The sequence below is a fragment of the Stenella coeruleoalba genome (genome assembly GCF_951394435.1).
Source record: "Stenella coeruleoalba genome assembly, chromosome: 1".
Lineage (NCBI taxonomy): Eukaryota > Metazoa > Chordata > Mammalia > Artiodactyla > Delphinidae > Stenella > Stenella coeruleoalba.
The window spans coordinates 60,453,979-60,478,076 of NC_137169.1; the positions used below are offsets into that span (position 1 = coordinate 60,453,979).

A 24,098-nucleotide genomic window follows, 5' to 3' on the forward strand; every position below is an offset into this window, starting at 1 on the left:
AAAAGATTACTTTAAGAATTAAGTAGACACGTCTGAGACAAAATGCCTGTAAGAAGGTTTTGTTTTCTTTAAGTATAGATGAATCTTACTTTAGTTCTTTTTAATCTAAAGACCCACCACTATGAGCCTTTCTTTCCCAATAGTTTTAAGTGGAAGGAAGGAAGGGAAGGAGGAAAGGAGAGAGGTGATAAGGAAGGAAAAAAGGAAAGGAGGCCACATGGGATCTTCTCTATACACCTTATAGAAAGAAAAGAAATCCATAAATATCAACTCATAATTTCCAAACTCAATTAGCAGCCTTGCTTCAACATATTCCCCAGTGCTGGCATAAAATAATTGATCGATAATTATTTTTTAAAAGAGAAAGCTTTGTGCTTGTTTCAGGGACAGAAAACTAAGAGACCAGGTACAGAAGAGTAAATGAGTAGGCATTAGATGAGGCTCTATTCTAAATATAATAGGCCAAGAGAGATTCTCTGATATTTAGGACCCCAGAATCCGAAGAAAAGAGGGAGAAAAAAGGCAGAACCTAGAGAGTTGACTGGAGAATGAGAACCATCCATAAGGTTTCCAATAAGTAGAGGCTCTATTTTCCCTACCTCCTGATTTCTAGATTCCCAGGAGGCCCATTTTCTATTCATCACCACAAACTTTCACCCAGATATAGCCCATTTCCTTCACCCTTACAAGTGAGGGATAGAAAATCTTGACATTAATGCTAAGGCTGTAACAGGTGAAAATGTATTCCTGGTAACCCAAACTAATTCTGAACACAATTTCCTAAAGAGAAATTTTGACTGGCATAGACTGTACAGAACTGTTAACCATCATGATGTAAATATATTACAAATCAATTAGGATTTTATGTACTAGCTTGGGAACAACACTATATACAACACTACCTATGAAGAAATTTGCCTTAAGTTTCAAACATCCCAATTTCAAATAAACTTTTGAAACATAACTCTTCTGTAAATCATAGACTATCTCCTAACCACATCATTGAAAAAGACCTGTTGTTAATTACATTCACTCAACAAACATTTAATGAACAATTATTACTTATGTATACATATTAGGATAAAAAACAAGTATTCCCTGCCCTGAGGATTATTGCTCAAAATCTAGCATTTCTGTATTCTTTTAGACATAAAATACACACACATATACCCTAAATACCAGACCACTGGTGATCTCATTGATACTATAACATCAGCTAATACTTACACTACTAGCCTTAATCTCTGGCTTCTCTTTTAGTACTATCTTTCCAACTCATCTATTGCCCAGTTAGCTATCCTGTTGTTATTTAAAACATAAGAATTCGAATTATTTAGTACATATATGAGAGTCTAGAATAAGGGTCAGCAGACTGTGGCCAGCAGTCAAATCCAGTCCACCATCTGTTTTTCAAGTAAAATTTTATTAGAATACAGCCATACTCATTCATTTATATATTGTCTCTGGTGGCTTTTATGTTAATAACAGCAGAGGTGAGCAGTTGTGACAGAGACCATATGACCTGCAAATATATTTAAATATCTAAAATACTGACTCTCTCCCTTTACAGAAAGATTCTGCCAAACTCTAACTAGAATGTACTGATGCTGTATTAGGTACCAGAGACTACAACTAAAAGAACCCCAAACCTCTGAGAAGCTTAGCCCCAAGAAAGAAGAAAGCCATATAGACAAAAACAGCATTAGAAGCTCTATGGTACCACATTAGTGAGAACATCAAAACAATGGTCACTTGGCAGATGAGGAAGTAACACTAAGTAGGTGCCCCACCAGGGTGAGGGTACAAGAAGAAGGGTATCCCCAGAATTGGAAACAATATGAACAAAGGAATGAAACACTAAATAGCCTGGAAAAAATTGCAAAGAGTTCAGCATGAAGGTATCTATGATAACAGGGTAAGAAAAAGGCTGGAAAAATGAACAAAAGCCAGGTCACAGAAGGAACCATGGCATGCTAAGGAACTTGGATTTCATTCTTCAGGCAATAGGGAACTTTTAAAGTGTCTTTAAGGAAGACAAATGTCATGAATTTGTTTTCAATGTTCAACCTATCTCCAATATGTGAAATAATTTAAAAGCAGACAAGAAGGGGGCCAGGAAGATCATTTATGAGACTTTTGTGACAGTCCAGTTGACATAATGAATACCTAAATTATGGCAATAACAGCATGAATAAAAAAGGGATAATTATAAGACATGAGGGAGACAAGAATAACCACACACGTTCTCTAATTAGGAAACGTGAGAATACAAGAAAAGATGTCAAAAAAAACCTCCAATTTTTCTCACTGAACAGAGAATGATATCAATCACCAAAGGAAAGAAAATGGGAGAACGGGCACCTTAAAGGGAAAATAATGAGTTAAGTCTTAAATAAGCTAAGTTTTGAGGTACCTAGGAGACACACAGGCTATCCATTAGGCATTTAAATAGATAGGTCCCCACTCAGAAGATCTGAGTTACAAATATATACTTGTGAACTATCAACTGATAAGAAGTAGTGAGAGCTGTGGGAATGGAAGAGATTATTCTGGCAATTTGTAAAAATGAGAACATCAAGCGCATATCAATATTCAAGAAGTGAGCAGAGAAAAGGAAACAGGCAAAAGAGAGTAAGAAGGAGATATGGGAAAAGAACATCTAATGATCAAGGTCAAGTCACAAGGAAGTGCAAATTTTAAGAACTGAGTTACCGATAATAGCAAATACTTCAGAGAAGTCTATATAAAGAGAAGGTTGAAACAAATACACTGATTTTAGCAACAGATCCAATATGAAGGTCATCTAAAACCCCAAACCTGTTTCCTTTTCCAAATGCCCCAATTCTATCTGTGGCACCACCATCATTTACTCTGTATTGTAGTCTGTTCAGTGTGCAATAGCATCATGCTTAAAAAAACAAGGTACATACCTTAATTTAAAAATACTTTATTGCTGGGACTTCCCTGGTGGCACAGTGGTTAAGATCTGCCTGCCAATGCAGGGGACACAGGTTTGATCCCTGGTCCAGGAAGATGCCACATGCTGCAGAGCAACCAAGCCCGTGCGCCACAACTACTGAGCCTGTGCTCTAGACCCGTTGAGCCACAACTACTGAGCCCGTGTGCCACAACTACTGAAGCTCGTGTGCCTAGAGACCGCACTCCACAACAAGAGAAGTCACTGCAATGAGAAGCCCATGCACTGGCAACAAAGAGTAGCCCTGGCTTGCCGCAACTAGAGAAAGCCCACACACAGCAACGAAGACCCAAAGCAGCCAAAAAATAAATTTAAAAAAAAACACAAAACTTTATTGCTAAAAAATGCTAATCATCATCTGAACCTTCAGCAAGTCATAATCTGTTTGCTGGTAGAGGAGTCAAAATATTTCGAGAATTACCAAAATGTGACACAGAGACACAAAGTAAGCAAATGCTGTTGGAAAAATGGCACCAATAGACTTGCTCAACACAGGGTTGCCACAGACCTTCAATTTGTAAAAAACGCAATATCTGTGACGTGCAATGAAGCGAAGTATGCCTATAACCATAAAAACACATATTTTCCCCCCTTCCATTCTCTCCCTTTTCCAATCCATCTTGCATACTAGCTGTGTGATCTTAGCGATATCTTTTAACATTTATAAGCCTCAATATTTTCATCTATAAAATAGAGATGGTACTATTTAGACAGGTTATTTTAAGGATTTAATAAAAGAGCTTTAAAGTATTTATAGTTCCAGTATGCTGGCATTTAATGCTTAATATATGATAGTAATTGATATACAGTTTGCCCTCCATAACTGCAGGTTCCGCATCTGCAGATTCAACCAACCAGGGATCAAAAATATTTGGAGAAAAAAAAATTCCAGAAAGTTCCAGAAAGCAAAACTTAAATTTGCCACACAGGCAACTAGTTACAAGGTATTTACACTGTATTTACAACTATTTACCTAGGCTTTACATTGTATTAAGTATTATAAGTAATCTAGAGATGAATTAAAGTATATTGGAGAATGTGTGTAGCTTATATGCAAATACTACACCATTTTATATAAGGGACTTGAGCATCTGTGGATTTTGGTATCCTTGGGGATTCCTAGAATCAATCCCCGCAGATACCAGGAGACAAACTGTATACTATTAATACAATGCCACTATCCATAGCACCTAGCAGTGTCTAGCATTTATTAGGTCCTTGATAAAATGTTTGAGGAAGAGAGGGAAGGAGGAAAAGTCAAAAAACTATTATATATAAGATTAATTCATTTAAATTACTTTTTGATCAAATCAATCCCTTGTTTAAGAATCTATAACTCTCTATTGCCAACTATAACAGATCCTAAATTATTTTATCTGGCTGTTAAGGCCTTCCATAAATCATGTTCCTATGCTCAGTAAGAGAAACCTTCACTGCAGTCAGATAGATTGCTTTTCTGTTTCCCAAATAAACCATTCTTAGTCCTACTTTCCTGACTTTACTCATCCTGTTTCCCCCACAAGGAATGTCTTTTTTTCTTCTCTTCGAATCCAACTCTTCCTTGCTCAGTGCCAGTTAGGAAACTATTTATTTCAATAGTACACATACAAGGTAACTAAATATCAACAGATATGACAGTAGGAGGGTCTAATCTAAGAGATGTTGAGGAAGGGGTCACAAGATGTGGTAAACGTAAGGAAAGGAAATGGTGAAAAATAAAAGCCACAGTGACAAAACAAAATATTGACCTAAAAACATTTGTAAGGCTATCAGTGATATATACAGATACTAGAAAAGCTTTTTCTTTGGTTTATAAGCATTCAGGGAACAACAGATATAAGATGATGGTGAATATGGTCTCTCAAAGGTCGTTGTGAAGGCAATTCACATGGTGTTTAGATATGGTGTTTAGAAGGGGTATAATTTTGTACTTTAAGAGTGAAAAGACGGAGAAAAGAAAGGTGGCCAAAGAGTTGGGAAAAGTAAAGCGGTACAGACAGAAAGCCAAGAGAGGTGTTCATATTAAAGAGGTAGAGATGGTTCACAACAATAAAAGAAACTAAGATAGGAAGATAAATGGGGACAGGGCCAGAACAGGTTCAACAAATGAGAACTATGAGAAGTTAGGGTTTATTTAACTAGGAGATCATCAGTGAATTAAGAGCAAACAGACTCAGTGGATTAGTCAGGATAGAGAACAGATGATAAAACTTTTTTAAAAAGCAAGAGGTAAGAAAATCAAAGCTTTAGGAATGAACCATCTCAATTATGCCTTACGCCTTTTAAAACAATTACACCGAGGCTTGGTTGCATACACAGACTTCTTTTATTTTTTTAGCCGCACCCCGTGGCATGTGGGATCTTAGTTCCCCAACTAGGGATCGAACCCTCACCCCTTGCATTGGAAGGCGGAGTCTTAACCACTGGACCACAGGGGAAATCCCTACACAGACATTTTTAAACCATTTACAGGAATACTGATAAGACAACATGCTCACCTCATGGTGTATTCGCTGATAAACTTTTTGTTCATTGTCTAATACTACAAAAGATTCAGAGGGTGCCGCATCCCCATTGAAAATGAAGCTTAAATCCCCTCGTTGGCACTTCATGTCAGTAAAGTCTATGAGAGTAGTGTCAAGCCTGTGAAAGATGGGTAGATGAGAAATTCTGACAAATAAAATTTCAATAAAACTTCATATTAATTAAACAAGTTTTGCTCCTTCTAAACTCAAACCAAGATGCTAATACCATATTTCAAAATCAAATTTATAGATAAAAGCTAAATTTAAAATATCTCATTAAAAAACACCAAAAGAATATTTAAATATATATTCAATTTTATCTATATTTCATTTTTCTGAATATATACTTCATTAATCCAGCAAGAAAAAGGTTGTTTCCCCATTGTTGATGCATTTCTCTAACTGTACCCTTATTCTCTACCATTTCCTGTACTGTAGCTACTCCATAAAAGTTACTTCAAGGGGGAAGGGCAGAAAAGGAAAGCAGACCTGTCTAACATTCTCTGATACTTTCAAGACCAAGTTGCTAGCTCGGCAGAGTACAGCTGACCCTTGAACACCAGGGTTTGGGGAGCTGACCCACATCCCCTCCACATGTAACTTTACAGTCGGCCCTCCATATGCACATCTCCACATCCTCAGATTCAACCAACCTTGGATCATGTAGTACTGTAGTACGTATTTCTTGAAAAAGATCTACGTATAAGTGGGCCCAAGTAGTTCAAAACGGTATTGTTCAAAGGTCAACTGTATATAAGAGAGGTATAGCCATGGACAGACCACATTCTTAGACTAAGGACTGTGTGTCCACAGTCTTGTCCTTATGATCTGCATCTATGCTTATGCTTGGTACCAAACCTTGCTTCATCCTTCAACTCGATAAACCATTTAACTTACTCTAAATTCTTGGCCTTTCTGCTTGACTTCCCAGATTCAGATTAGCATTCTTTTTCCCAGCATTTTCTTTTCCAACATCTCCACAGCCTGAAAACATTATGGATCGTTCCTATGGCAAATATTCATGGACTCACACACTTGTATGTTTGTTGTGCTCATTATAACTAAGACCTGGCATGGTCGACCCAGTGGGTTGGTCTCAAATAAAATCTACAAATCACTACTTGCTGAAATTTGGGAGAATAATGGAATGGAAAAGTTCACAAGTACCCTGAAGTGCTTCAATCTTGCACAAGGCTTTGTAGGAGAAGCTGAAAAATGGAGCATATTTCGCATGCAAAAGAATAACTAGGGTTACATATAATTTATCACCAAAACTAGTAGTTTTTAAAGGTGAAGGTGATACTGTTAATAATTTTACCAGGACAACAGAGGTGAACAGGGAAATATGGTTATCCTATGTATAAGAGGCTCTTTTCTGAGCCATATAAAATATACACACCCCTCAGAACCGAATAAGAAGTCCTAAAAAGAAAACCAAGTCACCAACTCCTATATGAGTGAACACTACCTGCTGCTTTACAGTTGAATTCTAGCCCCTGGTCCACTTCCAGTAGCCTGCTACTGTACTACTGGTGCCTGTACTACTAAACATATCCTGTTATTGCTTGTACATGTGGCGTAAGAGAAAATAATGCCAGTAAAAGGGGCTTATCCTCCACCTCTATAAGATGCAGGCTACTGAAGTCTCAAAAAAGGAACAGATCATTTTACATGCATGGCCTATTTGGACTCCAAGCTTCAGCTACCAGGGAACTCTATACCCCACCAAAAAAAGAAGAAAAGGGCCAGAACAGTCTTTTGCCTCCATTCCCTTCTTGCCCATCCTGGGTGAGAGTAGTAGTGGGTTGCAAGGGGTGGGGATAGGAAATGTGAGAGAAGAGATGTACAGAGAGACAAAGACAGACTGACACTGGCAACATTTGAGCCCTTAAATCTAATTTATCATAATGATATAATTTATAATATAATTTTTTATATAATTTATCACAATGATATTTTAATGTATTAACTAGTCCTTGGCTTTCAGCTTATAAGCCTAAATACTTTTAATTTTGCCATGTAATTCACCATGAAGAACAAAAAATTCTTTATACAAATGCAAAGATTTGAGTAGAACACGTTCTGTTTCAGATAAAAACTTGAAAAATGCCCAAGTAACAGTGAAAAGGAAATAGGGCCTACTCGAAATAGGAAGAGCCTGACTGGAAAGTTTGCAATGATTATTTTAGTCAGTGGTTATATGTAACCTCAAAATTATTAACAGTGAAAATATTTGTTAGTATTCTCAACAATAAAGTTGCCCACACTTTCCTATTTCTACTAAAGTATTAATTTCTCTTTGACAACAAAGAAGATACTTTTTTTTTTTTGGCCACACGGCCTGCAGAATCTTAGTTTCCCGACCAGGGATGGAACCCGTGCCCTTGGCAGTGAATGCGTGGAGTCCTAACCACTGGAACACCAAGGAATTCCCAAAGAAGATACTTTAAATTATCACATAACTGTCAGGAGATACAAGTAAAATTCATTTGAAGTGATGTTTAAAAGAACTAATCATCTCCTGATGTTTAAATTTGAAAGTTTTTATTTAATGTTAACAAACTTCTTTTTCTTTAAAATAATTCTTCATCTATGCAAAAAACCTTTGTCATACATCCTAAAATGCAGCTTCTCCATTAATCTAGTAAACTTTGTTTGATAACTAGCACTTTGAACCTGTCACATTTCTCCCTCAACCTCGGCTGCTAGTAAGTCCCAGGTTTCAGTCTTGCTAAACTGCAGTAGCTTCCCTTAAACTACATTCTTTGACACAATTATTCTCTCTCAACCTCTTATTCTCATGTCTCTATCTTAACCATTTTGTGTTTTTTTTATCATCTATATTTATTAGGTAATATGCATCATGTCATTTACTTTTAAAAGTCATATATAAATGTGAAACAATTTTTTAAAAGAAAGAAGCTCCTTTTCTCCTAAGTTTAAGAATCAAACAGAACTAAAACTAACCTTTAGTTAAAGTAGCACATGGAAGATAATACTATTCTCCCAAGTTATGTACTAACTTTGGCAAGCACCTATATTAAGCATTTTTAAACTGATAATTTTTTAATAACCATAATATATTGCTAACAATAGGCTACTGAATTAAATCTACATCATTATCAAATCCTTTCCTAGTTTTCTAATCTATACTTTTCTGTATTTTCCAAGGTTTCTATAATGACCATGAATTTAATGTGCATGAACACTTTCATCATCAGAAACATCTGAGGAGGTTATTTTTAAAAACAAAATCACAGAAACTTCTACCTTAATAGAATTTTGCTGGAGAATAATGACCCTAGAACTTACTTCCATCTAAAGGTTATCTCTTCATTATAATTCAACATATTGAACAATAAATCTCATAAAGAGTTGATTTTTTAAAATTTCTGCCTTGTGACATGATATGATCTGACAGGAAGTCAGAGAGGTCCTGGCTCAGTGATTAATTTGCAATATGCTCATAAAAATCACTTCACTTGTCAGAATGTTCTAATCTATAAAATGAAGAGTTTATATGAGATAACCTTTTAAGACATCTCTAGTTCTAGACCCTTACATATTCAAATTAATATTCTGGATTTTTATAAGATACAGACATGTAAAATTTTATGTATATATAAATATACTAATAGGTATGAATATACTAAAAAGTTGGCATATTCACCAGCATTATATATAGCTTAGATATATATAACTTGTAAATATACCTATATTAACAGAAAGCTAAAGAGATAATGATAAAATCCTGAAATAAAATAAATAGATTCCCTGTGAGATCCAAACATCAATCTTAGTTTTAAAAGGAAACAGAAGAAAATTAAAATTAGCCTTAAAGTGTTCACTAGAATTGATAGATGACTGAACAGATGAATGGCTAGAAGCATGGATGGGTAGACAGGGGAGGGAAGGGTTGGAGAGGGATGGAGGAAAAACAGGACAATAGTTATGTCCTCCTTATGTGTCCCTTATTCCCTACAAAGCTAGGAAGAGGGAAATAACCATCTTAAATCTTCTTAGTGTTATATCATGATCTTCACTCTACTTGCCTTCCAGATAGTCTGTAGTTAAATAATAATACCTTTGTTTTAGTCAAGATTTTATGCCTTTGGTTCCTTATCTGTAGTATCTCAAAGGAGATAAAATATTGTGAATATATTACAACATATTATAAAATACTACATCCAAGTATAAGCTATTACTACAAAAAGAAAAGCTATCTCCAAATCTCAATTATCTGTTACTCAGAAAAAAATCAAATCACCTTACCTGATATTGATACCTTGTTTGTATATTTTACATGCATCAGAAGGCAGAATTCGGGAAAGTAAAGGCACTGTATTTGTAAAAAGAAAAGGCAAAAAATAACCACCTGAAGTTCAGAGAGATTACAATTTTTTTTAATTAGAAGAAGAGTAATGTAAACATTTTACTATTTCACCAAAATGGTAATAATTTCCTTTAAAATAGTATTTTCCACTTAAAAATAATATACAAAGCAATTTTGAGGAACTTCAAATACCTACTATTTAATTGTAATTGCTGTATAGTTCACCACCACCACCCACCAAACACATGTAAGAGTAGCAGAGTTGATATAATGCCACTCTTGGGTATATATTGTAGGATATTACTGTAAGTTAGAAAACGATGCCCTGCAGTAACTAAACCCTCCTGAATGGGTAACCAGATAAGCCTGGATTCCATCTGATCCTCTAAATATAATTGGATTAGATACCAGAAAAGTAATATGTGTAATAGAAAAAGACACTTTTAGAGCTAGATAGTCGAATTTGAGTCTGAATCCCAAATATGTTGGTTACTTAAGCTCACTGTAGCTCAGTTTCAAAATCCATAAAATGCAATCATACTATTGACTTATAGATTTCTACATTCCAGTGTTGCTTACATTCATATCACAAGCTATATTCTCATAGTTTTTTTATTATTTATTATCGGCTATATTTTGAGGAAATATAAGTTATTCTATGGATAAATAAATCTACATAACAGGCTATATAATTAAACTACCACATACCAAAAAAAGAAAAAAATGTGAAACTCAAAATTCTTGAAATTAAAGATTACATCACATGTACATGTGTATGTACGTGGGTGTGTGTATCTATGTAAGATATATTATATGTATATTTTACAAAACTCTGTGTTTTAAAAATGGGTGATAAATCAACCTGGGTTAGAAAGAAACAAAGACTTTGGAGAAAATTAAGGGCTAGTTTTTTAGTTAACTTTTTCAAAAGCATCAATATTTGCTCACTAACATTAAAGGTATACCAAATATAAAAATGTCTTTTTTAAATCCTTAGAGGTCATTTAATCCAAAATGATTTCCAGCATTGAAGACAGTTTTCTAGACTTATTTTATAAAAGCAAGAAAATTTTACTGCCCAGAGGGAATATCAACTAAGAGTTACCCTGGTCAAAGAACATAAGAAATCATTTTCCAATAAAACTTTTCCTTATATGAAACAATAGAAGTTAAGAAGATTAATAATGGCATAAATCTACGTAAATGATCAAAGCGCCTCTTTCATGCTTATTGAGATCCAGTTTTTCTGTCCTTAAATATTTGGTGTAGCATGAAAAAGACGATTACAAGAAGACAGCATCCTAACAATTTGAATTTAACTTATTACATCTTTTGAAGTAGTACGGTAACCTATAAAAACAAAACTTAGAATCACATACCAATACCCATTTATCAAAAATCAGAAAAGGAGGAAGAGGGGAATGTAGAAAAAAATTAAGAAGCTTAGGGTTTGAAAAGCAAAAGTTAAAAAAAAAAAGATATCATTGAGAAAAAAAGATTTTAATGCATTCCAAAAATAAAGCAATTTTCATTTTCCCAATTCTGTGATGACTTTTTCTTCCCCAATGTAAACTGAACAATTAGGCTGTCTGTATCTTAAGTTACCTCAGCATAATCTGAGAGTCTAACACAGTACTCCAAAGGCAGCATAATCCTCTGAACTGAAAAATGGAAAGTCTCAAAATTTTAATTTTGGTTTTGCTATCACTTACTCCCTGATTTTAAGAAGAGTTCCTAGGTTGAATGTTTTCCATCTATAATATGCAAAAAACAGTCCCAAATACAAGATGGATATTCTGTAGATTATGAGATAAAGAAAAAAAACTATTAGTTTTTCTGTTGAAACATGCTATATACACATAATGTTAAATTTGTAGTGATTATAAAATTATTTAACACTTTACAGTATCTGAAGGGCTTCCTTCAAAAACATGATTTCATTTCATCTACACCAAAACAAAGGCTTGAAATAGGTGGGGCAGTTATTATTATCCCCATTTTTAAAATGAAGAAACTGAAACTCAGGAAAGTTATGTGATTTGCCATGTCAAACAGTTAGGAGCCAGTACTTCTGATTCCAATTTAAAGCTTTTCCATACCTAAAAACTCAAGCTGGAATAATTCAGTCACCTCCAGACTTGCTATTAACCAAGTCTGAGGCTATTTTCAGCCAAATACTGAAGGAGAAAGAGTAGAGTTTGTGAGCTCCACAACCTCTAAATTAAACTTAACGCCGGACCTCAATATTTCTTAACTTCCTCTTATTTCTAGGTTGCTTTTTTTTTTTTTTTAAATATTAGGGGCTTTAACAAGGGGAGGAACCATGCCTAAACTCTGGAAAAAAGCTTGATAATCAAATCTAATAATAGAGATTATCCAATTTTTTTAATCCAAAGTGTCTAAGCTAAATCTAGCCAATGAGTTTAGTTTTTAAAATTATAGATGACATCTAACCATCAGGTGCTAATAATTTGACATGAAATCAGTAAAAACCTTTATCAACAATGAAACAGATGGGCTGACTTTTTTGCATCAAAGTCAAGTTCTCAAAGAAGCAATACTTTAAACAAGTACCTCAGTGGTTGCATAATGAACTTGATTATGCAACATTTATAATGTGTTTATAACTACAGATCATATGCACAATTTCTGGAGTAATTACATCCATTTCTATTTCTTCATGTAACTGAAATGTCACTTTTAAAATATTTTAGAACATTTTGCTCAGCAACATAAAGTGACTATCTTAGAATTCAAACCACCAACAACTACTAAGACAATCAATTAAAGAGCCAGTACACTCAAGGGACAACCTCAGTTTAGGATCGCCAAGAATGACTGGGGTCTTTACAGACAGAAAAAAACCGTGTGAAAAAACAGTACTCAGGCTTTAGACCAATCTAACTTAGACCTCTTTTATTATACAGTGCTATTACAAACCTTTTTTTCTCTCAGTATTCTAGAACACTGGGACTTCTGAATAATTTATAGAGCATAAAGGACTACGAGAGTTAACAAAACAAAATCATGTGTGATCTTTTTTTTTTGGCTGTGACATGAGGCTTGTAGGATCTCAGTTCCCCAGTCAGGGATTGAACCCAGGACACAGCAGTGAAAGTCCAGAGTCCTAACCACTAGGCCACCAGGGAACTCCCTCATGTGTGATTTTGATGGAGCCAAAACTAGCCTGATGAACTACAGTTGTTAACAATGTTAGAAAAAACTGATTATATTTAGGGATTAAAATTTTACATTTAGAGATTAAACACTAGAAAAACCTTAATCACCCATGCTGTACAGTATTATGCAGCTGTTAAAAAAAAAAATGAAGTACTTCCTCATGAACTAAAATGTGAGATACCTATGATATATTAAGTAAACGTGACAAAATGCATAATGATATAATAGTATGATCCCATTAAAAAAAACTAATGCTGAGGATACATATACACATATACATTTATATTTATATATATGTACATACACACACGTTTGTAAGCATTGAAAAGAGTTTGAAATATTCATATGAAACATTAACAGTGGTTTCTAGAGTTATCAATATCTGATTTATTTTTATGATTATGATCTATTTTTATGATTATTTTGGTGATAATAAGCATTCAAATATCCTTAATATCATAAAGATTAATTCAGATGCTTTAAAAAACACACATAAGCATACTATATTCAAACCTATATATAGATTACATTAAAAAAATATTTAACCCAAAAGTTAGTGGTTTGGATAGTTGTTTACTTAGTAAAGTAAAGGTCACTAGGATCAAACTTCCTATTTGGACACCAAAGTTTTCTCCCTAAGTAGACTCATGTTTAAAATGGGGAGGAGAGAAAACTTACCTTGCCAAGGTAAATCAATAAATGACTGTAAAATATCTAGGAATTAACGTCTTTCATAAATAAGTGGAAGAGTGTGCAACCAAATAGTATGTTAAAACAGTGGCTATAAAGTATGCAATAAAAGCAGCAAATGTGATTGAAAGATGACAAAACATACAAAATCAATTAATGTTAACCAAATTCTTCACATTCAGGGATCTAAATACTATATGTCAAACTTCCCTAAATTCAGTAATCTAATAATCCCATAATTATTCTTCTCTTCCCTCTGAAAATTCCTTATATTAAATTATTATAATATTTGAACCAGCATTTTATTTAAAAAAAAGAGAATTTTTAATCTTAAAAATAATAATTATGAAAGTTACTAATCAGGTTAGGATAATTAAGTATTACTATAGGGCTTTATAACCATTACATTCAACATGATGAAAAATATTTTAATTTCCTTAGGGTAATATTTGTTATGTTAACATTTCTATATAATAGTTATTTTTGCACTTGCATTTCTGCATATGTACATATTTTAAAGTAAAATATAGCACACTCTTACCCCAGCTTTGAAAATCCCAGTGAAGTTCTAAATAAAAGTCACCTAGCTGAGAAATGAAATATGAATAATTATTGAATGCACACCTTCATTAACAGCCCTTATACCTACTTAATATTTTGCTTTAAAAAAATCTGTTATCATTAAAGGTCTATAGACAGGAATAGGAAATAATTTCAATGTATGGAGTTGGAGAAAGAACCAAAAAATATATATGGTTATTACTTAAAATTACATTACAATAGCAGACATTACTACACATATCTACAAAGGAAAACTCACACCACTCTAGATTTTACAAGAACGTTTTAATCACATAAGAACATATCTGAAACTGACAGGCATTTAAATTTGCATCAATAAATATTCCATTTCGCATAACAATAAGTAGTATTGTAAAAATACTTAATAACTTTAGAAGTGTTATAAAAAAAAATAGTAACTTCCAAAATGATTATTGTGTAGGCTCATAATGGTCTAATAAAATCACCCACTGCAATACAAACTTTTTTTCTATAAAGTGATAGGTTTACTAAATTTGAAATAATATGTCATCATATGAGATCTATAGAGAACGTTTTTATTTCACAAATTAGAAGCTAAACATCAAAGACTATAACTGTTCAAGGAACTATTAATCAAATATTGTCAAAAAAATTTATCCCTTGAGATTTCAAAAACAAAGCATACCTAAAAGAAGACATAGTCATGATGATATATCTTTCTCCCACAGTTCTTTCACGCATCCAAAATACAGAGGAAAAAACAACAGAAAACAAAACTCTCTCCCTTTCTGTGCCAGCACACCCAGCTCTTACCATCATGAAGTAGGACAGACAAAAAGAGTTTTGTTACATAAAGAAAATGCAAACTGCTCCTAAGGCAGTAGCACTTCAGCTCATAGAAAATCTTTCAATCCAAAGGACAAAGGAAAACTACTGCCATTAATTATGACTTACCTCCATTTTTCTTAGAGCTCTTACCTAATTTACTGAACGCAATAATTCTTTATCTGCCTTCTAAGATCAAAGCAAATAATGCTTCCCATAAGATTACACATCATAATCAGAGTATTTTGTAATGTCATTATTGCTTAATTGAAGCAGGATTTTTACCATTTCTTGACCCTTAATAATTAGTGAGAAATTAAACTGTATTTTTAAAATGCTTAAAAGTATACTTGCAATTACCCTTTAGGGCAAAATCAGCAAAGAAATTTAGCCTACCTCTTTCAGGGCTTTTAATAATCGAGGTCGTTTTTCTTCAACACTTTCCCTGGATTGCTGCTTAAGCTTCCTTAAAAGAGCTGTAACTAAAATTTAAATTAAAAAAATTTTTTAATTTAAAATAAATTTCACCATGCTAGTTTGCCAATTACGCCTCAATAAAAAATTTATGAAAAACAATTTCACCATGCTAGGAAACACCACTGGCTTATTACACAGAGATATAATATAGATATTGTGAATAAGTTAGAAAATACCTTTAGCAAAACTGTTAAGATCCTCAAGGAAAATTGAAAACAGATACCTCGACATCAACTTATTCATACTAGTTTTGCTAGTTTTTAATCATCAGTAGGCTTTATCTGACTGAGTCAAGATTACCAATCTCAGTCAGATGATGCAGTGTCCTGTTGTCAACACTGATCTAAAAGATGATCTCAAAGATAGATCTCAAAAATCCCACTGGACATTATTTTTCTAAAAATGTAATTATCTGCAATTGTTACCAGTTGCATCTGTTCTTCTTTCACTTGAGGCTGTACTCTCACATACCACCAACATAGCATAAAAAATACTAAAATGAATCTTACTCTATCTGTGAAAAGAACTTTTGACTCTAATAAAACCTGAAACCCCCCAGAGCGTCTTCTCAACAGTTAAGAGATGGAGATTTAGACAAACTGCCTAAGCGCAAACCACAGCATTACTACTTATTAGCTGTATAAGCATGGAACACTTACTTAATTTCCCTAAACTTCAGTTTCTTTTTTTCATATGTCAATTAAGAATAAAGTGAAATCTGCTACATGGAGTTACTATAGAGGCTCTATATAAATTGCTTACTACTGTGCCTGCAAGTAGGTAAGTATAAGTTTTGTTTATTAGAATAAAGGTCTAAAATTAACTAGCAAAATCAATCAATCCCTAACATTTATTGAAATAAGGGAAAATATTAGCCTTGAATGAAATAAGATGAAAAAATGTACAGAGGGGGGTAAAATGTATACATCAATACATGCTGATTTCCTCCTGGTCCTGTTTTCATATACATATGTATACATACAAACAAATAAAAATACTATTATTTTTACTATTTTACAGTATGCACTCTTATAAACTACTTAACGTCTTATATGGAATACAGAAGTATAAGGAAAGTATAAGGTTGGGGGAAAAATAATGTGGAAAGAAGACAGTAATAAAAGCTTATTAAATCAGATTTGTTTTGTCCACAAAGGCCAAAAGGAAAAGCTCAGGGAAGAATATGAGAAATAGTTGAATCTACACTTATTTTTAACCACAGGTCTAACTTTAATCCCAATGTATTTTTAAAAGCCAAAAGTCAAAGAGCAATGTTTAAATTACTAAAGGTCTTTTGGGACAGAAGAGGATGAGACCTAAAAGTCAGGGAACACGGGACCTAGTTTCAGTTACACACTACCTGTGATCTCGGTCAGCAGTTCCCAAACACAAGTCTACATTTCAGTGGCCAACTGTTCAAGTTTCCAGTGATATGCAGCCAAATGAAAAAACTGGGTACCAGGGTGGATTTCTTTTTCTTTATACATTATACACTTTTTTAAAATTTAAGGACTATTCTTTCATTTTTGGTTTCAAAGTGTCTTTTATTTTTTTAATGAAATTGTGATCGCAGAAGAAAGTACTTTTAAAGTTCTTATATGCTAAAGTGAAAAAGTCGGCTACTCTACAACAATCCTTTAATAAAATTCTTTTCTGGTCTATAAAATCCAAATAGTGTGAGAACCAATGACCTATATAAACATTAGGGTTCTTTACAGATTCAAATTTATATGAATCTGGTTAACCTTCATGTTCATTATAATTTAACTTTAATATCAAAGCGATATTACCTAAATGTAGTAGAATTCTTTTTATAATTCTTCTCCACTATAAAGGCAAATACTTTAATAAATGTTTATTCAATCTACCTTGCCTTCAAATTCAAACAGACCCCTGTTGACATAAAGAACAAAAAGAATTAATTTCCTAAATAGAAAAGATATCAATGAAAAGCAGAAGTCACATAGTTTCCATTAACTAAATATACTGTAATTGACTGAAGACATTTAGTAAATAGAAAATTATGTTAAAATGACCAAACATTATTAAAAACGTAGTGACAACAACTGTATATAGCATAGTAATGTATGCAAAGAAATTCCTGTTCTATGAGACTTCACATTAAAAATAACGTCACTTGTGGAAGCAGAAACGAACACTCAGAACACAATTAGACAGGGACTTCCCTGGTAGTGCAGTGGTTAAGAATCCGCCTGCCAGGCTTGCCTGGTGGCGCAGTGGTTGAAAGTCCACCTGCCGATGCAAGGGACACGGGTTCGTGCCCCGGTCCGGGAAGATCCCACATGCCGCAGAGTGACTAGGCCCATGAGCCATGGCCGCTGAGCCTGCGCATTCGGAGCCTGTGCTCCGCAACAGGAGAGGTCACAACAGTGAGAGGCCCGCGTACCGTAAAAAAAAAAAAAAAGAATCCACCTGCCAATGCAGGGGACATGGGTTCGATCGCTGGTCCGGGAAGATCCCACATGCCGCAGAGCAACTAAGCCCATGCGCCACAACTACTGAGCCTGCACTCTAGAGTCCGCGAGCCACAACTACTGAGCCTGTGTGCCACAACTACTGAACCCACGCGCCTCGAGCCCATGCTCCGCAACAAGAGAAGCCACCACAATAATAAGCCCGTGCACCGCAACGAAGAGTCGCCCCTGGTCACCGCGACTAGAAAAAGCCTGCCCGCAGCAACTAAGACCCACAGCAGGCAAAAATAAATAAAATAAAAATAAATAAATTTATATAAAAAAACACAATCAGACAAAATTACCATCATATTTGGGGGGAGGGTCAATATTTGTACTCCCATACTGTAAGGATCTTATTAACAGTGATTGATAATGAAAATAAAATCAGCTTTAGAGGATTTGGATGATATTAGGCAGAATTCATACAAAGACTCAAATGAAGAGCTCCAAAAAAACACAACTAACTTAACTTTCTCTTTCCTTCTTCTCCCATATAGAGTACTTGTAAAGTTTTCAGTTTTTTGTGTCTAAAGTTTTTGGAGCTATGCCCTACTGCTCCAAGTATTACTTAAATGTGTATCTTCTGCCTTCCACTTCCTTCTGTGCTCCAGTCTAATTATCTCCTACTTCTTACTTGTACAGTTCCACCTGCATATACTACAGAAAACTCAAACTCAACAAACCTAACACCAAATCAATTAAAATACATACTGTTCTTTTTCCTATTTTCTGTATATCAATTAATTAATGAGATAGTCATTAATCCATGATAAAGGCTTTGGAATTACTCTGAATCCTTCCATTACTACCAGTATCCAAGAGATAATCAACCACTGTAGATTCCTTCATTTATCTTTCTAATCTATCCCTTACTTTTCTAAACACACTGTCTCTTCTTTAAGTCAAGTTTACCATAGTTGTTCTAAAGATTATTTTTCTAAAAATCTCTTGCCTCCCTACTCAATTAAACAGTCTTCAGGCTTATCTAATAATGTCAATTCCTGCTTTAAAGTCTTCTGAGGTTTTACAGTGACTGGAGGTTGAGATTAAAACCTTGAAAAGCACATCTCAGTCAGTGTGGCTCCTTTACCATCAAACTTCATCTCTCAAAACTACACTTCACCCCTTCACCCATGGTTGCCGTGTAGCCTAATTTAGGGAGCCACACTGAAATATACATTGTTCCCTAAAACGTGCCTTGTTCTTTACATTTCCATGCTTTATATATATTCTGCTGTCATAGGCTAGAATGTCCTTACCCACCTAATTATTAACTCCTAAAATCCTTTGAGACTCAGCTTAAATAAACCAAACACCTTGCCAAAACTGAAATTACTTTCTCCCTCATCTTTTTTCCTCTATACTTTGTGAATACTTCAGAATACTGCAGAATATTCATTGGTTTCTCTCCCCCAACTAAGATGAGTTCCTCAATGTCAAAGCTAATTGCACATTCCTACTATGTTTCCAATGCACCTGATATGTACTTAAGAGACAAACAGACAATCCCTACTCTAAATGAAGCTTACTGCCTAATGAAAGTGACAGGTAGAATTCTGGCATAGTATACGGGCAGAGAAAGCTTCCTTGTACTTGAACTGAGATCTGAAGAATTATGAGGAGCTGGGGCAGAAGGGGAAGGATGTGTGAATATAAGAAACTGAAAAGCCAGCAGAGCTGACATACAGAAACCATGTGGAAAGAACAAGATAAGGATGGAGATTAAAAACTGACATTATCATACTAGATCTTATAAACCAAGTTAGAGATATTCGTCTTCATCTTAAGAATAAGAATTTTTAAAGGGTTTTAAATAGGAAAGTAACATGACTAGAAAAAGAAACTAGAAGAAAATATAATAACTCTCTGGGTGAAATTATTTCCTTTTGTTCTTCAATAATTTCCTAATTTTCTACAACAAATGTTATTACTTTCTTAAAAGAAAAAAATATTTTAAAGTTTTTTTAAACTTTATAGTTTAAAAGAGTTACTATAGAGTTATAGTAAATAAAAATCTTAATATAATACTTTTCAGAAAAATGTTAATTCTCGATTAATCTCAAATTTTCTTTGCAGTTTTAATTTTCTTTGTTCTAGGAGCCAGAAATGAAAGGATGAATAAGAAAACATATTCATGACTTGAGTCCTCACAAAGATTATACCATCAGGATACAGTGTAGGGAAAAGACATTGAACAGTTATTTAGAAGTGTGCTGAGTGCTGCAAAGGAAAATAATGGACCACTTTGAAAACATATAAGAGAAGTTAATCTACTTAACGAGTTGGGAAAAGAAATATAAAGTTGAGACCCAAATGAAGAAGACTGCCAGTTCCTGGTAAGACTGCAAACCAACAAAGACTGCTGTCTCTTTCCCTCCAAAGTAACTTTTGATGTGCTACAAAAATAAGACCGAGTCTGATAGAATTCCTAAAACTACCCTAACATAAATATACCACAATGAAAATCTGTATAAACTATGAGTAAGTCCTGGAGAGACAAAAGACAGCTAGGTCTCAGTATAGATAAGAACTGGAGCCACCAACGGTCAGGGATGGGGTGCAGGGAACAGACAGATAAAGGGAGTCAAAAGGTACCAACTTCTAGTTATAAAAGAAATAAGTCATGTGGATGCAACGTACAGCGTGTTGACTATAGTTAACAACACTGTACTGCATATATGAAAGTTGTAAAAGAGTATATCTTAAAAGTTCTCATCACAAGAAAAACAGAAGTACTGTAACTATGTATGGTGATAGATGTTAACTAGATTTATTGTGGTGATCATTTCACAATACATACAAATAATCAATATGTTGTACTACTGAAACGAATATAATGTTGTATGTCTATATATATTTTTACTTAGGTACATTTATATATAATATATATAGTAATTATATATATATAAAGTCATGAATAATTCATATATAAGTTTGTAAGTAACTGCAAACTTCTCATAGTATGGAAAGTTATGCTGAATGACAAATATCTCAAATGCATCACTTCATAGTTTTAGAATACATATCAACAATAGTAATTTATATTGCTTACTCATCTGTCTATCTCCATAACTGATGGCTTCCGCCAGCGGGCTCCATCCCTGAGCATTTTTCACCTTTACTGGAGCATTGTGAGCCAAAAGTAAATGGGCACATTCTGAAACATAAAATGGTGATAACGTCAAACATCATGCAATTTTCAGAATCTCTAAATTAAAAACTCATGTAAAAATTCAAGAAATCAAGTTAATATAATAGATCTATGATATAAGCACTATACTATAGAGAATTAAATAATTTTTAAAATTCCTCTGTATCTAAACCAGGTTATTTCAGATCCTTAGATTCAAGAAGTATCTATTCTATTACCTAAAAATAAATTGGATCTCTCTGCAAAGAAACTATTATATTCCCTAATAATTGTTCCCAAGGGTATTTTGAGAATGTTTCCATACTATAAAAGACAGCCCAAGAAACTCAAGAGTAATTTACCTAAAAATTTCACTATCTAATAAGACCTTACATCTGCAAGGTCAAATGGAAAGCTCATTATTTATTTCAGGGGGAAAAAAAGTATTTTCAAAAAGAATCACTAACGTTTCCACAAACCCTTATTTTTCAAATTTTACAATTCGTTTATTTCAGAAAAACACCCAAAAGGGACAAAAACTTGTTTATGACTACAAGGACAAATCCAGACAGTCCTTCTAGTAATCAAACAAAGTCTAAGGTATACTAAGCTCACCATCCAGCCCAGGCACAGTCACCCACTGAAACTTAAGGGGAACACTGAAGACTGTGCCACAAGTGACAGAATAATTACATAAAAGAAAAATCTATGCTCAGGACACAGTTCCCAAACCACTGGATTTTTCTTTTATCTCTTCCTTTTTTTGGGGGGTGGGGGGCCATGTCCTGAGGCATGCAGGATATTAGTTCCCGGACCAGGGATCAGGGATCGAACCCATGCCCCCTGCAGTGGAAGCATGGAGTCCTAACCACTGGACTGCCAGGGAATTCCCAACACTGGATAATTTAGGAAGCACCGAAGGATCTCTGGCCTCTTGGATCTTGGCTGATAAGTTCAGGGGTGGTGGGTATAAATCATTGCTCTCAACGTTTCCAGTTATTCATGGGAAAATTAATGTACATAGTACTTCATCAATGGATTGTGCGGTTTCAATTGTTTTGTTTATATAGTATTTACTGTTCCCAACTCCAGTGGCTGGGGCATATCCAACATTTAACACAGGTAATCTGAACTGAGTCTTAAAATAAGAACATAATATATGACAACATGAATAAAAGTTTCCTACAGAAGAAAAAAAGTCTAAGGTATAGACACTTGTATACATTGAGGAAATTTGTTTTTAATTCAAAATAAAAAGCATATTAACAGGCAGAAAAACATTTGAAACCAAGGCTCATGGGAAATTTAGGATGGCTATCCAACCTAAATTCCCTAAATGAATGATTCATTCATTCAATCAGTCTTTTAGCAAATATTTACCAAGTGCCTATTATATGCCAATTCTAAGTACTAGGTCCTGGATATAAGTAGTGAGAAGAAAGATTAGTGAGAAGAAAGATAAGATCTTGCTATCAGAGAGCTCCAATATTAAAATATAATTAAGTAAACTAATAAATAAAAAAAGCTAATGATAAGTGCTCTGAAGGAAATAAAGGTGTTATGACAGTTGTAATGTAATACAAGTGAGCTGAGGTGGAGGAAGAATGGCACTGTTTTAGCACTATTCCTAGTAATAGAAGGAACATCTACATTAGCAGGAAATTATATCAGAATAAAGTAAAATAAATACAGAAATTTCACAAAGGTGTTTAAGAAAGTCTGCTAGTAATATATAAGAATATATGTACATGAACATTTATTTTAGGATTATTTATAATGCAAATATGAATATCCATCATGGGAGAATGACTGACTAAAGCATGATGCTTCTATATCCCTGGACTAATAACATGCAGGCATTTTTAAAGAATAGAGTCAAAAGGACAAAGGAGCCACCTGAATGGTCAGCCATTGGCCAAATTTGAGAAACTGAGCATCAAAAAGAATAATGACTAGTTACAACACATTAAACAAAAAAAAACTGATAGGCCCATAATGACATCAAAAAATGAGAGGACAATGAGTTCTCCTTTATAGAAGAATGACTGCTAATAAATGTAGAAGAAATGATAAAACTAGAAAATCAGCAATAACAACAATGTAATAACTGATACAGGCAAAGGACCCCAATGAATGCTAAAGTCACTAGGTAAAAGGCTATATGCTGGGAAATAAGATATTTACTTAAAGTATCATCCCAAGATTACTTAATAAAATGAAAAGTGTTCCTTTACAGTAGAGATAGCTGAAGATCATCATCTCAAACAAGTGATCAAAACTTAGTGGCAGGGCTTCCCTGGTGGCGCAGTGGTTGAGAGTCCGCCTGCTGATGCAGGGGACACGGGTTCGTGTGCCGGTCCGGGAGGATCCCACATGCCGCGGAGCGGCTGGGCCCGTGAGCCATGCCCGCTGAGCCTGCGCTCTGCAATGGGAGAGGCCACAACAGTGAGAGGCCCGCATACCGCAAAAAAAAAAAAAAAACTTAGTGGCAGTAATAGTGGGATAACTTAAAATTATGTTTCCTAATGTGATACAATATAAAGTTCATAAGCCTCTGCAGTATTCTTTCCAGAAATGTTTAACCTGAATCTAATAAAGCATCGATACTTAATTTTTGATTCATAGAAAAAACAGAGTATAAGGAACAAGTTAAATAACATTATGAGAAAATAATCAGGCAAAACTGAGATGGGAGACATTCTACAAATTAACTGGGGAAGACACTTCAAAAAGTCAGGTACAAAGGAAGGGGGAAAAAAGGTGGGCAAACTTTTCTAGATTATCTGAAACAAACAACCAAATGTAATGAATGAATCCCAATCAGATCTTGATTCAATATAAAACACCGATAAAAGACATTTTTCGAACAACTGGAGAAATTTAAATATGGATTGGATATCAGATATTATAACAATATTATTATCTTTCTTAGGTGTGATAA

At 34.2% G+C, this 24,098-nt stretch overlaps 1 protein-coding gene across 2 annotated transcripts in view; it reads right to left on the reverse strand.

The window, feature by feature from the left end:
- Window positions 1-24,098, reverse strand: part of ANKRD13C (ankyrin repeat domain 13C) — a 78,559-nt gene that overhangs the window by 25,078 nt on the left and 29,383 nt on the right. For both annotated transcript variants that reach the window (XM_079934011.1, XM_079934012.1), the window contains 5 exons: window positions 21,080-21,184; window positions 15,470-15,555; window positions 14,247-14,292; window positions 9,775-9,841; window positions 5,476-5,620 (listed from right to left, as the gene is read on the reverse strand). In XM_079934011.1, the coding sequence (XP_079790137.1) occupies window positions 5,476-5,620; window positions 9,775-9,841; window positions 14,247-14,292; window positions 15,470-15,555; window positions 21,080-21,184 (449 nt within the window). The remainder of the gene's footprint in view (window positions 1-5,475; window positions 5,621-9,774; window positions 9,842-14,246; window positions 14,293-15,469; window positions 15,556-21,079; window positions 21,185-24,098) is intronic.